A 15,785-nucleotide genomic window follows, 5' to 3' on the forward strand; every position below is an offset into this window, starting at 1 on the left:
GCTGAAAGCGTTTAGCAAAATAGTTGCAAATAGTTTTCTGAAAAATTAGATAACACTTAAAATATGGCAAAAAAATCTGTGGAAATATATTCTGATAGGCCTCAAGATATTGAAACATACGTGCAGATTCTCTACAAAGTAAAGAAAAAGAACGCAATCATAATATGATAACTAACCATACCAATAATGGCATGTCACGTGATTTGATACAAACTTGTTACAAAGTAAAGAAATTTGTGGTTTGTTGATCATTTCTTTGTTGTGATAATACTTCTTGGCAATAATTCTATTTAGTTTTCCTTAAATGTTGCCACATTTGTAAGAAAAATGCATTTGGGCAGCACCCATTAAAAATTTGCCAAACAGATGTCTGCCATTGACTCTTGTTTGGTATCGTTTATTGGATTGGATGATTGAAGTCTGAAGAAACAAGACAAACCCACCATTTAACAATTTATTCATCTAACAAACAGAGCCCTCTGCAGCATGTTGAGGAACCATGCAGAGCCACAACAGCCTTGATACAACCACCTCCTCATGTCTGAAGAAACAAGACAAACCCACCATTTAACAATTTATTCATCTAACAAACAGAGCCCTCTGCAGCATGTTGAGGAACCATGCAGAGCCACAACAGCCTTGATACAACCACCTCCTCATGCTGGTCACACAGTCCTGTGGGACGGTGTCTTATTTTTCAACCGTCTTTTGTCACAAGTCAGCCAGTGTGGTTGTGTTGGTCACTCTGACACGAACAGCACGCCTATGCTGATCAAACAAGTGTTCAGTGGCCACTTCATCTTCTCCACTCCCAAATTCTGGTCGTGGTCTCTTATAAACCCCGCGTTGTGTGATGTGCATTATAATCTTGGAGGATAGAGTTCTCTAGAAATATGGTATTGTCCACTGGTTGCAGAATCTCGTCATCACCATCATACAGTACTTGGCCTTCCATTTGGAAATGGTACCAGGGCTCACCTGCTGCAACTTAGCTTTGCAGAACACCAGCTTGAAGTCACCCTATGACGCAAGCCCTAACCAGATCTGTCAAACATGGCCTGTTTGGAGCAGACAACAACTGACCGCTCTACCAGGGTCCAAGCTCGCATGTGCAAGAGTCAAAAGGAGAATAAGCTGTTTGGCACTGACAAAAGATTTGGCAAATTTTACATCAACTCTGCTGTTCAACCCACAAATGCATTTTCCTTATAAATTGGAAGCATTTAAGGAGAAATAAACAGGCTTTCCAGGGGTATCAGGATTTTTTGCCAAGAAAGATTGTTACAACAAAAGAATAATCGTGTGTATTGTTTTATACTATCAAACATGTAATGTCAGATGACTTGATGTGACATATTGATGAAAAAGCTCTTGTTTGTGCCTGATTTATCCACATATTAGTAACCTCATGTTTGTCTAAACAGCACAGAGATGACTGGCATATACAACCATAGGATGTAGGATGTAATTAATTCCCAGGAATGGTGATTGGCTGTTTGCAGGAGCTTAAGTGTGCTAATCACATCTATGTACCACAGGGGCACTTTTCAAGCAGTGGGCTCTTAGCTTCATCGATCTCCACCAGCAGATACAGTAGCCCACATCAGTAATGGGAGGGAGTTCAAAGCCTTCTTGCTATATGAGGCTCTGTCATATAGAGTCTGGAGGGGAGATATCTGCTGAATAGTCAGCTTCTTTAGAAAAAAAAAACGATGCTGTTTTACCCACTAAATGGATCAGACTGATCATAATGAACCAAACTACAGATTTACTATAATAACGCTGATGCCATGTTTAGCTTTTTATTCAGCTCTCGGTCAGTCAGACCATCTGATCACAGCTATAGCAGGAACAGCTGGATGCTGTGCCTGAGCGCAAGGTCACCTGACAGAAATCCAAGACAGCACAAAAGCCTGTGGAAACAAGCTCCTCTTATCCACCTGCCTGAACTGTTTGCTCATACTCAGCCAAAAAATGTCAATCTTGCAAAAACATCTGGACAACTCAGACTGCAAGGAATTATAGTTTGTATTTAGCATGCACTTTCTAAAATAATAATAATAAAATAAATAAAAGGTACTTTCTATCACCTGATCTCACCGGTTAATCCTTACCAAATGATGATTATCAAACGCCTGCTGTTGACTGACTATTCTCCACCAACAGCCAGCAGGTTTGAACTAATGACACGCACCTCCCTGATTAAAGGAGCAATCACAGAGCAATCACAGAGCTGCTTGTCATTTTTTAAGGCTTAGATCTATCTTTAGGTTTTATGGAGAGCAACGAAGTAAGTTGTAGGCTATTAAAAAAAAGAAAAAAAAGGGAGAAAGACTGCAGCGGTGGAAGCTGTAGTTTCAGCTATGCACCGGTGTAACCTACTTACAATATCAGTGTCAGTACCGCAGCCCGATCCTCCGTAAGACGGTGCAGCGGGACTCCCTTCTCCATCTCACCCATCCTCGAACCGAGATCCCCTCCTCCTCCACCACCTCCTCCGACACCAAGAGACTTTCCCCCCTCTGTATGTACTGTTATGAAGGCTTCTGCGGCAAAAGATACTCACCTCTAGCAGACATGCCCGGTAGGTAGAGTCTCTTCTTTCTTTGCCGAAATGAACGGGAGAAGATGGCCCGGTGCAGCTGTGCAGAAGGTTGACAGTGTGATATTTCTGATGCTTTAAGTTTGAGCCTGTCATTTATTGGGATTGAGCGCAGGGACACACATGCAGCCTGCGATTTGGTGGACTAGACTAGAACGAGCGAAGAGGCACTTTCCAGCGACAGGGCGTGTCCTGGATCAGGCAGCATCCCTTTTCCCCCTCTTATTTTCCAACAAGTTTGTGCCCATATTTGAACCTAATATCACGGAATTATTAAGGAATAAATTAAATCATGCTTGAAATTCCTTGCCTGCAGCTGCTGTCGGCTCACCTAAACGTTAAACCGGGTATAGCCTACTTTCTGCCGGGGATGACTGTGCTGTTCTGGACGTGAGTTGGTCTAAATCATAAAGTTGACAGGCATTCAGGAGATGTGACTGTTGTTTCCCCCCTGTTTTCCCATTAATATGACTACTTCTCCGAGATATCTGGTAAACTCCTCCCTCACGTGAACTCCTAAACTTTACTCTTAAAGTGACACTTTAAGCAAGCATATAAACTCTGTCCTGCAGCGGAAAAAACGCCTAATTTCAGATGGGAAATCAGTGCATTATCAGGGAGAGTATTTATAGTTATTAATTAACACTTCACTTGAGCTTATCAGTGGCTAAACCTGTGCCACTGAATATATGAAGCGAACATGTTTAACTGAATGTTGATCTCGGTTTGTTATTGAATTTATTGGTTTATAACTCAATTAGTATGCCTTGATAGTTGTCAACCATCAGAAGGGCTTGTTTAGTGCTCTCACGCCCCCTGGTGGTTGTCTCCATAACAAGCGTTTGGCGAAGGAAGTGCCACCGTGTCCAAAGTGAGCCTACGTTAACTCTCTGTAGACGTCTTGTTTACAGTACCTGTGCCAGGCCTGTAAAGTCCTGTTGTCGACAACGTGCTACGTGTTTTATTGCTTACATTTTTTTCTTTCGTTACAAGGGTCATTGTATGAAACCTCCAATCTGGATCGAGGTAGTAGCAATAGGAAGAAGAAGATAGAGGAATTCTCTAGGTCTTCTCGAGAGAAACTAGTCCAGTCGAAGAACAAAATGTTCTCCAAATTTACGTCCATTCTCCAGCACGCTGTAGAAGCGGTAAGTTTTTAACCGATGTTGATTTTATTCGTTGCCTGGCTTTTGTGTTACGTCTTTCTTTTGTTTTCCAGACACCATATATCACTACGCCAAACATAAGGCTATCGTAGCTAATTGTTAAGCTAACCAATTAGCTTCGGCTAACGTTAGCGCTTTGTGTTTTTGTTGTCAGTTTGCTCATTCTGGTTACCTATGAATGTGCCTGAGTATGCGCCATGACAAAGTACTAAGTAGCCTTTTTTGTAATTGCAGCATGTCATCTGTCTGCATATAGCTTGGTAAACTGAGCTTGATAGATGCCGAGTTAGCTTATAATACCACCGAGATGCTAAGCTAACATTGTAGCTAGCTCTCCCGTTTCAAACAGCAGGCTCTCGTCTTCTGGAGTGGTGTCAGAATAATTGGGTAACCGTGTTTGATATTGCGCAAACGCCTTAACGTTAATACCAAAGGGAACATGTGTGAGTTGTCCTCCTCAGCAGTATTTAAGAACTCAGTATTAGCATGCTATTACGCCAGGCAGACAACTAGCTAGAAACCAGTAATAACGTGTCTCAGCTCTGTTTTCCAGCTGTTTGAAACCACGCACAATACAGGCAACTCAAAGTGAATAACTCTGACTTCAAATGTGGTTAGACTATCAATCCACTTCTAAATAGCAGTTACTGAGTAAACGTCCAAAATCAACTTACAACTCTGGGACATACTGTTATATTTGTTTATGTATTTTAAGTAGATTTCAAATAGTAAAACTCTCATGTTACCTGACAACGAAATCTTTTACGCCATTATAAATGTTTTTGCAAACTGCTGGGCTTGAAATGCGATCACATCACAATCAAGGTGTCTTATAGCTGCACATGAGAACCATTTAGCACGAGAATATATTAATGTCTCTGTTTGAAAGTGAGTGATATATGTAGAAATGTAATTATAATCATTAGTCTCTAGATTATCATAAGCTCATCTTTTCAAAATTTCTTTTTCAGCTTGCCCCTTCGCTGCCATTACAGGAAGACTTTGTCTATCACTGGAAGGCCATTACACATTATTACATTGAGACTTCTGGTAAGGACTGCCTGAAACAATAAGTTAGAATCTATATCTTGACATCCACACAGATTCATGTAGTGATTTTTTTTGGGGGGGGGGGATCTTGTCACAAGTAGCTTTGTTTGGTTTTGCCTGATGTTCTTATGTTTGATGCTGTCATTTACTGCACCAATCTAATATCGGTGCGCATGTTAGAAGCGCCCCACTCTGTGAAAAGAAGATTAAATGGAAAAACTTTACTGTGCATTCAAATGTAATATTGGCTACCATCAAAATGAACTAATACTGTCCACACCACTGTCCACAATTGATGATCAAACTTTCCTAATTATGCAGTGTGTCAGAAAGATGACTGACATATTTTATAAATGTAACTACAAATGAGTTATGTTGTTACTAGCTGTGCTTCTGTATGTGAACAAAAAATGTGAAAAACAAATGAAGCTGTTGCATGGACTGCTAAAGATTGGTAAGGCATTTTCCCCTCATGTTTTTAATATTTCTCATATCTTTCTATGAATTTGCTTGTTAGATGACAAAGCGCCAGTTACAGACACCAACATCCCATCCCACCTGGAACAGATGCTGGACATCCTGACCCAGGAGGAAGCCGAAAGGGAGTCTGGAGAGACAGGACCCTGCATGGAGTATCTCTTACACCATAAGATCCTGGAGACTCTCTACACCTTGGGCAAGGCAGATGTAAGGCACTCATGCTTTTGCTGACTACATACAGGAAAGTAAACATACCATAAGGTTTTAGCTGTACCTAATAAGCCCCTTTTACACACACGCTCCTTTAATCTGATCTAAATGTGTCAGCTTTTTTATATTAATCATCGCCATTTGTCTTTTCGTTTCTCAGCATGACACAAGTCTGAGTCCATGCTGTCGTGTAAACAAATAGACACACAGAAGATTATGACTGTGTGTATGTCTCTCAAGTTACTCTACTCACTAAAAGAGATTGTTGTGGAGAATGCTGTTAGCAATAACATGGGGTGGAGTGGGGGGGTTGGTATGAGAAAGCCGATGCAGTCTCCATCTCATTGTATTATGGCTGATTTACACTACCGCACTCAATCTTTGTGGAACCTACTACATACACAAGTGGCTCATGTCATAATGATGGCGCATTATGTATTAGTTACTTTGTATCCCATGTTTTATATGCAGTTGCTGTCGATAGAAACAAATACAATTCTCAGGCTTTTTTTCCTCTTCTAGGTCTAGGTCAGGGTTCTCTTGTTCTTTCCATATATTTGTCCCTGAAGTTGTTCTGCTTGTTTGTAGAGTCCCTCACATCCATTTCAATAGTTTCAGAAATCTCCCTCCAGTAATTTGCTGACATTTGTGAGTCCTTATATTGACACTGACTATTTTTGTTATAATGAGTTGATGATTGTAATTGTCTCACTGATAAATTAAAAAACTTCAGCGAGAAAGTAGCAGGAAATGTACAGGTGGAGTTGAAAGTACAGGCCAGTTAAAATAGTTGATGGCTGCGTTAGCACAGCATTTGGCTACATTTCTAGTGAGGTGGAGGTCAGGTTATGATGAAGGGTTTCAAAGGTGTTTGCTGTTACGAAATAGCTGTGGTAAAGATATGCTGCTAAACTATAAATATCCAGTTATTTTGGTTGTTCAATAGTCTGTTTGATTATTGTTCCTAAATATATGATAAGCAGTTTTTTTTCTCTTCACTTAAAAAAAAAATCTAAGCTTAAGGATTTTTTCACTTTCCAGCTCTAACGATTAGTCCATAAACATTGAAGAGTGCAAAGGACAATTTGCAAGGCTTTAGTTGCTGGAGGTGAACATAAAACTCCCGAAAATTGCAGAGCAAGTTTCATGTCCTTCATTCAAACTGACATGTTGTTGTTGTAAAATACAAATTTACAGTAAATCCTTACTGCTGTGAAGACAGTGTCAGTGACTGGTCAGATTAACAAGAAACAACTGTCACAATATAGACGCCCATTTAAGTAACCTGACTGTCAAAACTAGTGTACAGCACATAAATAGGCCTGTTCTGTCAGTGTTATGTCAACGTCTGAATGAAGCTGTGGGAAACAGTCAAGGTTAAAGCTTTCTGTGTCTGGATGTCATTATGCTGTCACTGTCACAGACTGATGGAGCCAGAATTGGTATGTTTTCTATGTGTGTAAATAGCAGTATTGTTGAATAGCAAGGTTGTGATTTAAATTGTGAGCACTGGGTCTATGGAGGTTGGTGTAGGCTGACACTTTCTGTCACGAGTAGTAACAGTAAATACAAAAACTGTCACTGGCATCATAAAGTTCAATATATGGTGTTTTCCCACCAGTGTCCTCCTGGAATGAAGCAGCAGGTGCTCACCTTCTACACAAAGCTGCTGGCACATATTCGACAGCCCCTCCTGCCTCACATCAACGTCCACAGACCTGTACAGGTGAGAAGTGCTGCAGTCTGGATTTCCTAAAAATATTCTGCTAACTGACACATTATGTAACTTGCTTGGATCTTGTTTTGTGACTGTGACGTGACCCTGTCAGAAACTGATCCGTCTGTGCGGTGAGGTGCTTGCTGCTCCTACAGAAAATGAAGAGATCCAGTTCCTTTGTATAGTCTGTGCCAAACTGAAGCAGGACCCTTATCTCGTCAACTTCTTCTTAGAGGTAGGCTGCTAGGGCACCAGAGATCTGCACAATTGGGAAATATTTCACAAGCAATTTTTTTTTTTTTTTTTTTTTTTTTTTTTTTTTTAAGCACATCATTCAGAGAATATGTCTTATCCCTGACGTTGTCTGTTAGAATAAGTCAAAGAGACCTGAGATAAAGAGCCCTGTGGCAACAGAAGGGGGGAAGGAAAACGCCTTGTCTCCAGACACTGGTCAGTCTCTGGCAGAGGAACAAGCTGACCACCAAGATGAACCACAGGCTGCAGCTGCTGTCTCCACATCCAGTCCAACAAGTAACAATAACAGCAACAACTACAATCTGGTCACCTCCCTGCTCAACCTCACAAAGAGTCCTGTAAGTGTTCCCTGTATGAAGATGATTTATTTATCTTTCTCTTTTGAAGCTCTCAGTTTGAAATCATGAGCTGTGTCATATATTTTTCCTGTCCACAGGATGGCAGGATTGTGGTGAAGGCTTGTGAGGGCCTGATGCTGCTGGTCAGTTTACCAGAGCCTGCTGCTGCCAAGTGTTTGACTGAAAACACCGAGCTCTGTGAGCTTCTCACCGACAGGCTGGTCTCCTTTTATAAAGCCCTGCCACAGTCCATGGACCCCTTGGACATTGAGACTGTAGAGTCGGTCAACTGGGGGTAAATTTCTCAGTAAAACTTCATACTAAATAAAGTGACTCATAAATACTTATCTGCAGATCTGATTATTCCTGAAATAGTGTGCTCTGCTGAATGCTATTTTTAGTGGTTTTATTATTTGATTTATTTGAATCAGTCCTTTAATACCTGTATTTATTCTTCTCCCTCCTTTAGTCTAGATGTATATAACCTGAAGGAGGATGCTGCTGTCTTCACAGGGAAGAGGGCTCTCATCTCCTTCTTGTCCTGGCTTGATTACTGTGATCAGCTCATCAAGGAAGCACAGAAGGTTCTTACCCAGTGCTGACTCACTGTATTTTGATGACTCATATCATGAACAGACAGAATAAAAGACAGTCTTTCCAAGGAATTTTTTTTTTTAATAAATTAAATACACAAAAGGCTGAACAACATTTTTTTGTCTTGTCTTCACTGTCTTGCAGTCAGCAGCTGCAGTGATGGCAAAAGCAGTGAGAGAAAGATTCTTTGTTTCTGTGATGGAACCACAGCTTATGCAGACGTGAGGCCCTCTTTGAAACATCAATCATCATGTTTGTGGTCCTGTCAGTGTGCTACAGGCGTTGTCATGACTGCTGCTGTGGGTTTGTGCATTCATGTAGGTCTGAGGTTGGCATCCTGACCTCGACAGCTCTGCTGAACAGAATCATAAGGCAGGTGACATCGGAGGCTCTGCTGCAGGAGATGGTTTACTTCCTGCTGGGAGAGGAGAGAGAACCCGAGACTTCAGCTACAATCGCTCAGAATCCACTTAGACACAGACTCATCGAGCACTGTGATCACCTGTCAGATGAGGTTATTATACTGCATGCATCTTTACCACTATTTATTTCTGCAAACCCAACTCATTCTGGCCTTAATATTACACTTTTTTTTTTTTATACTGAATTGTAGCTAATATCTTTAAAAAGCATAAATGGCCATCTGCCTTTCAAGGACTCTGAGTTCCAGCAAAACATATGATTAACCCAAAGCCCATGAATTTTAATTAGTATTTGTAAGAGCCATTGTATCAAACAAAAGGCAGCTGAATCATCTGTTTGATTCTTCAGCAGTCGCTGCCTACTTTTCTGTTAGTGAGAAAACACTTAACTAGCTTAACTGCTTTTGCACTTATTGAATGAGAAGAGCCTTACTCCTTTCTTTGTCCCACCTCAGATCAGCATCATGACCCTGCGGCTATTTGAGCAGTTAATCCAGAAGCCCAACCAGCATATCCTCCACAACTTGGTGCTGCGCAGCCTGGAGGAGAGGAATTACCTGGAGAACAAACCACAGGAAGAGCGGGAGCCGCTGGAAAATGGCCAGCCTCATGATGCTGTGTAAGGACCCCCCTATGACCTTTAACCTCCCCTGAGCTGCTGGATTTACATTCTTGAAGATCCTCTGCACAAATGCAAAAATTTCGAAATAAAACCAATGCATGAAGTAGCTGTGTTTTCGAGATATCTTATTACTTCTCATGCATAATTAGTGTGTGTTTTAATTGGTCAAATTCCTCTGAGCCTTGATTATGTAGGCTCACAAAAATGCAACTCAGCTAATTATTTGCATAAATCAAGGTTGTGCGAGACTGAAACATAATGAGAAATAATTTGCATGTTTCTTCTTGTGCACAGTAATGAAAATCTCAATTAAGACGAACTCTCATGAGAGCTTCTTTCACTTGGTAATTGATTGTTTTTCATTCAGTAGCATTCAGTTGCTTGATGCATTAGTGTTATAATATATTTTCTCAAATAATCAATTTGAAGCCTTGAAGGACTTCAGTCTCACTGACAAATTATACAAAGCTCCAAGCTGCCACAGACACACAAAGGGCCATAAAATACTGTGACGCAGATGTGGGTTTTCTCAAATGTGCAGGGATCTGAGGCAAATCACTTTATGAATAAATGTTTTCTCTACAGAGATCTTGAGGAGGATCCACTGTTTGGTGATGACCTTTCTCCAGAGAGGAAGCTGTCTGGGTCTGACTGGCTCAGCACTTCTCCACCACAAAGTCCTGATCATTCAAAGTCTGAGGGGAAAACAGAAGTCCACAAGATCGTGAACAGGTGCGCAGTTTGTTCATGGTGATGCACCGTGCATCGCTCAGCTCAGTTCTCACTGTTAAACTCTGTCACCTGCAGTTTCCTGTGTCTGGTCCCCGATGAGGCCAAGTCATCATATCACGTTGAAGGCACAGGATACGACACCTACCTCAGAGATGCACACAGACAGGTGAGAGTGGTTACTGTAAAGCTTGTGACACACTGGACAACAAATAGAGAAAAATCTGTCACAGTGCTCTCTGGGACTGTTTTGATCCCCTGACAGTGCTGCAGCAGCTCATTCTGTATTGCTGCTCATTATTTTTCTTCATTGTTATTCTCAGTTCAGGGACTATTGTGGCATCTGCCAGCGGTGGGATTGGAGGGGAAATCCAAAGCCTTTTGAGAAGTGTAACTTGGACATCCCGTTCTTTGAGGGCCACTTCCTTAAGGTTCTCTTCGACAGGATGGGTCGCATCCTAGATCAAGTGAGTGTAATCTGTACTGCAGTATTTTCATAATTCAGATCAAGTGCTTGCTGTAGTGTTGATATATGCATTAATTCCTTCTTACTCCTCCGTTCCAGTAAAGCAAGAGAAGGTAAAAAAAAAAGTTCAACTTTAGTTCTAATTAAATAAGTAGTGTAAATACAGATGTCGAGTGAGATTCTCACAAATTAAAATGAAACTAGTAGATTATTTAAACTGATTTAATGTTCCCACACTTCCAACAGTTATTAGATTTGCTGCAGTCAGAAAAAAATGAAACACTGCTGCTTGCAGTTTACTGTGAGTGATGCCTCTCATGTTGGGCTTACAGAGATTACATAGATTTTCTTTTTCTTTTTTTTTTTGCTTAATAATGACCACTGAAAGCCAGAACTTTATGGTCATTGTGAAGATGACTAATAAAGATTCAAAGGAAATATTCACTCTTTGGAACATGGGTTTGTTTCAAATCAACACGGCCCTTCTGCTCACCAGTGTCCAATTTACATTAAACTTTTAATAATATGAAATTGTAGCTTCACTTTAAATACTTTTCATGATATGTAATTTTGTTTATTTTCAAAAATGGTCTGTTGACCCACTTTGAGAAAAAATATTAAAGATAAAATCATGACAATTTCCTTGCCTTTTCTTACCATCAGAATTAATCAGAATCTGTAATCTGGCACAGATACATTAAAAAGATGTCAGATAATTGACTAGTAAAAATATGAAACAAAATCTTATATTTGAGTACACACCGATAAAAAACTTCACAGTGCAAAAGACAACTAGTGAAAAATTCTCTGTGATATATAGTTGAATTTCACACTGTAAAATAAAGCGTGCACTTTACTTTCAACAGCAAATTCTGAGTTATAAAAATGAATAAAACGTGATTTTCATGCTGGGTTGAGCAAATATAACAAGCTGTACCACAGAAACAACAATAAAATAAATTAGCTTCACATATCAAATACTTTTCAAGATTTCAAAGTTTACAGCACGTCGTATGTATGTTCGGACCTAAAACTGTGACATTGTTGTTGCGAATCGGAGATGCTCAAGCAGAACATGAATGAACAGAATGACCCAAGTAGAGTTTGGATCGTATTTAGGAAATCAAAACTAAAAGCTGTCAGTCAGTCGGTTACGTAAATAAACTCTCACTTTGTGTTGTTTTCATGTTGTTACTACAGATCATTTTTATTTATTTAAATCTTCTTGCCTCTCTGTCCTCCAGCCCTATGATGTCAACCTGCAGGTGACTGCTGTGCTGTCCAAACTGTCTTTGTTGCCACACCCTCACTTGAATGAATACCTGCTGGACCCCTATATCAACCTGGCCCCTGGATGCAGGTCTCTGTTCTCTGTCATCGTCAGGGTAAGGTGCCCATCTTGTGCTACAGCTGCAACTTGCAGTCTTGTTGCCTTTTAAAATAGTTGACCAGGATGTGACCGCTCGGAGTGATTTGTTGTCTTCAAAGGAATTTTGGTGCACAAGACGGCAATTAGATGGACTCGGTCTGCTGTCACTTTGGGAATTAATGGGATTGAGTCGGGAATTACATGCAATCTGTTTGTGAAAATACGATGATTAACTGCGATTAATCGGTGAAAATATTTCTCAAATATTGACATAGTTGCTGCAAAATCACAAAGATGTTTGGCAAAATTGCTTTTATAAACATAACCAGTTGGAAACCAGTTCAGTCGAGTCCCCTATTGCAAGGAGACATGTCTCAGATGAGAGGATTGTTGGCATCATGTTGTCAGTCTGTCTGGGAGTGACTGGACTCAGCTCGAGTCAGATTGTTTGGAGACAGTTTGCCTCCCAGTAGTTGCCCTGTACAAAAAAAAATGGTCACTGCAGCTGCTTGGAGTTGGACCCCAAATGCAAAAAGATTTCAGTGCAACCCCTGGACAACTAGCAATGTTCCTGGTTGCAAGGAGGTAGCTGTCCTCTTTTCATTCTAGTGTGACTGATCCATTAGAGTGTAATTATCTTATCCATCATTGATAGGAGACACTTCGTTGCCCAGAGCTCAAAGCCCAACTTTAATTTGTGTGCTGGGAGATTTATTACTTTTCTTGATTGATTAGTGCTGCTGCGTGCCATTTTGAATCTGGCTTCGTGGTAATCTTGCTCACCCTGCTTCTTACCGGCTACAACACCAACTCGTTTTATTGTGGGAATCAGTTCAAATCCATGAAATGTGAAGTGGAACACAATGTAAAAGTAGTTTTAGATAGTAGTAGATGTGATTTACTGCTGTTGCTCAAATTGGCTGCTGTGTTTTTGTAATTGCTCTGCATTCGTGTGTGTGTGTGTTGTGTGTGTGTGTGTGTGTGTGTGTGTTAGGTGGTTGGAGATCTCATGTTGAGGATTCACCGTATCCCAGACTTCACACCCAAACTTTTGCTTGTGAGGAAGAGATTATTAGGCATGGAGCCAGAGGGCATCACGTATGTACTTCCACATGATTCTGGTTCGTATGTTCTGAGGTGACTTTCAGGGGATATTCTCACCTTTCTGTTTGCCCTCCCTTTAGTATCGACCACATGACCTTGCTGGAGGGGGTGATTGTGCTGGAGGAGTTCTGCAAAGAGCTGGCAGCCATCGCCTTCGTCAAATACCACGCAGCTGCCTCGTCCTCGCCGTAATCGTCCTGCTGTTCATCCATCTGCCTCGACCGGGCAGACAGGTCAGGATGGAACTGGGCTATTGGAGGTGTCGTAGTACCGGTGGCACAGGGTCGGCAAAATATTACCACTAACTGTTCATCTCTGTCAGACTGTTAAAGCCCACACCGACGGGTGTCATCACTCCCCTTCCTCTGACCTCTCGGGCTTCACTATAAAATTGTCTCAGTCTTGTTTTTGAGCACAGACAGACACTGTCCAGCCAGCAGAGGAATAAGAGGAGGAGGAGGGAGGTTGGGGTGCAGAGAAATGTTCACTGGACTCTTTTGAGCCTCTGCAATTTTTCTCACAGCCCCATCCTTCCATCTTTGTTTTTCACCAGCCAAAAGATGACAGCCCTGTAATTTACTACATTAAGGACGAAAGATGTTTGTGTATTTATTTTCTGTCCCATTACCACCCATCTGTAAATGTCATTGCCTTAGTGTGGACTCACACCTTTCAGTTAAAGAAAACTGTTTCCTTTTGAAACATTTTTTTTAATCTTTACCCCTCGCATCGTTGTCTGTTTGAAGACAAGCAGAATCATCATGTGCGTATATGTACCTGTAGTTACATCTAAAGAGCTGTAGTGTTTGAAGATGCTGCACTCATGTTTTAAATGCCAAGTCATCGTATTTATTTGTCTGCTTTCAGGTTGCCTTTTTTAAACTAATGTAAACAGTCTGTGTAATGACTGACTGAGAGGATCCTCTTTAGTGTTCATTTTCTTTCCTGTTTGTAAGTGCTTCGCTCTGAAAGCTCATCTGTAATCACCGTCATCCAAAGATATCACCATCCGTCGCTTTTTGTTAAATGAAAATGGTGAATTTGCAAATTCTGCCAATTTGCACACGGACCTTCATTGCACTTGTTACATTATAAGTTCATTGGTTTGTCGAGACGTCTTTGTGCAGACTGCGTATCCAGTGTTGGAATTTTCATACACCAGTGTTTGATATATTTTAAGACATGCTTGTTTTATTTGTGTTTGCACGCTTTCTCTATAATTATCGATTAATTTATTTGATCCATTCAAGGGAAAACGTGGCGAAACCAACCCTATTGATTTTATTTATCAGTCTTAAATACGACTTGGGGCATGCAACACGATGTTTTTCTTCCTTTTGTTGGCTTATTACATTTAAAACTTTATTTTGGGTTTGCATCTACAAGTTGTAAACAGTTCAACCACATTTGGATTTCAACTTTTCCTTTTTTTTGTCCAATGATTCCCAAGAACCACGGTAAATTAGATTGGAAGAAACCCTTTAAAAGGAGTCCAGTTTTCAGTTAGGAAACTGTTGGAGTAGTTGTAGGAGCTCTGAGCTCCTTCAAAGGCTATCATGACTTCCTACAATGTGTTGCGTTTACTTGCAGTGTTACTTTTATATCCAAATCTTGAATGGCAAGGAAATGTACTCGGTGCTGTGTATTGTTGGGGCGGATTATGTGCTCGTATGTTGTGCGGATCTCTCGGGACGTGAAATTAAGCGTCTCGGCTCACAGATCAATTATGAATTACAAAAAGGATTTGAATTAGTCTGTATCAATATGCTACTTAATGTAACTTTTGTTGCTTGTGTGTTCCCAGTGTGAATGTTTCCGTTCTATGGGATGGTCTTTGAGCACTGAGTTTGATTTATTTGCGCAACTTTGCTGTGGAGAATCATTCATTGAAGCCATGACTCGCTGGTCTTGTTTTTGCACCCATTTCCTTCTGGCCCCACCTCGAAACCATCACTTAAGCTACATTATGCAATTGCTTGCAATGAATCAAATTTGCACATCGTCTTCATCAATGTTTTTAATATATATTTACACATCAAAAAACTTTTTTTCTCTTTCTTTTAAATATTTTGTTGCGTGAACCAAAAAAAGAAAAGTCGAGGATGTCAGGAGAGTAACATTTCTATTTTAATTTTAAACTTTTGTTTTTGAACCTGTCAATCGTTCACACTCTTTTTAAATCAACCATGTTTCCAACCTTTTCTGTATAGTTGTATATTGTAAGTGTACAATAGCAATAGATATACTACCTGGTGTAAATGCATGCTTCTACATTATTTTTTAAAGGCAGTCCAGCCATCTGTGACGATTTCTCTGCTGTCAGCACTTTGGTCTTTGGAAATAAGACGCCTTACTTCACACTGTGGATTTCTGAGGGCTCCTGGAATCGGTGTGGAAGGGGGTTTCTGCTTCTTTGCAGTCTGTTGTAATCTTACTATGCTTCTCTTATGTTATGTGGGCTTGTTTTGGTTTGTGAAGATATACAGGACTCTGTGTAGTCAAAACTCTGATGCCAGTTAATTTCATGTCTTGTCATCTTAGACCAATCACTGTATCATGTTGATCACTGCTCATCTCTTAAATAGGAAGAGTGTTCTGCTTCCGTCTCATTGGGGTTTCATTCTGTGATTGTGCGATGGCTAATTTAAACAGGAAAAGGCG

At 40.6% G+C, this 15,785-nt stretch overlaps 2 protein-coding genes across 3 annotated transcripts in view; one reads left to right on the forward strand and one right to left on the reverse strand.

Moving 5' to 3' along the window:
* The window catches only part of ablim1a (actin binding LIM protein 1a), a 41,863-nt gene extending 39,083 nt beyond the window's left edge, over positions 1-2,780 (reverse strand). The window contains exon 1 of the transcript XR_014801997.1: positions 2,567-2,780. The gene's annotated coding sequence lies outside the window, so the exon portion shown is untranslated. The remainder of the gene's footprint in view (positions 1-2,566) is intronic.
* fhip2a (FHF complex subunit HOOK interacting protein 2) lies at positions 2,390-15,722 on the forward strand. Of its 2 annotated transcripts, none has more exons than XM_084948894.1 (18): positions 2,390-2,584; positions 3,596-3,750; positions 4,740-4,818; positions 5,336-5,505; positions 7,130-7,234; positions 7,338-7,460; positions 7,597-7,818; positions 7,917-8,113; positions 8,288-8,402; positions 8,557-8,633; positions 8,734-8,926; positions 9,290-9,453; positions 10,042-10,188; positions 10,264-10,354; positions 10,509-10,652; positions 11,896-12,036; positions 13,015-13,118; positions 13,205-15,722. In XM_084948894.1, the coding sequence occupies exons 1-18, from the start codon at positions 2,527-2,529 to the stop codon at positions 13,314-13,316; spliced, it is 2,397 nt and encodes a 798-aa protein (XP_084805020.1). In that variant the 5' UTR covers positions 2,390-2,526; the 3' UTR covers positions 13,317-15,722. The 2 variants fall into 2 exon arrangements, with proteins under 2 accessions (XP_084805020.1, XP_084805019.1); XM_084948893.1 differs by lacking the exon at positions 2,390-2,584 and adding an exon at positions 3,456-3,473.
* Positions 15,723-15,785: the final 63 nt, after the last annotated feature.

The sequence above is a fragment of the Perissodus microlepis genome, chromosome 13, assembly GCF_051167445.1.
Source record: "Perissodus microlepis isolate ML-2025 ecotype Zambia chromosome 13, ASM5116744v1, whole genome shotgun sequence".
Lineage (NCBI taxonomy): Eukaryota > Metazoa > Chordata > Actinopteri > Cichliformes > Cichlidae > Perissodus > Perissodus microlepis.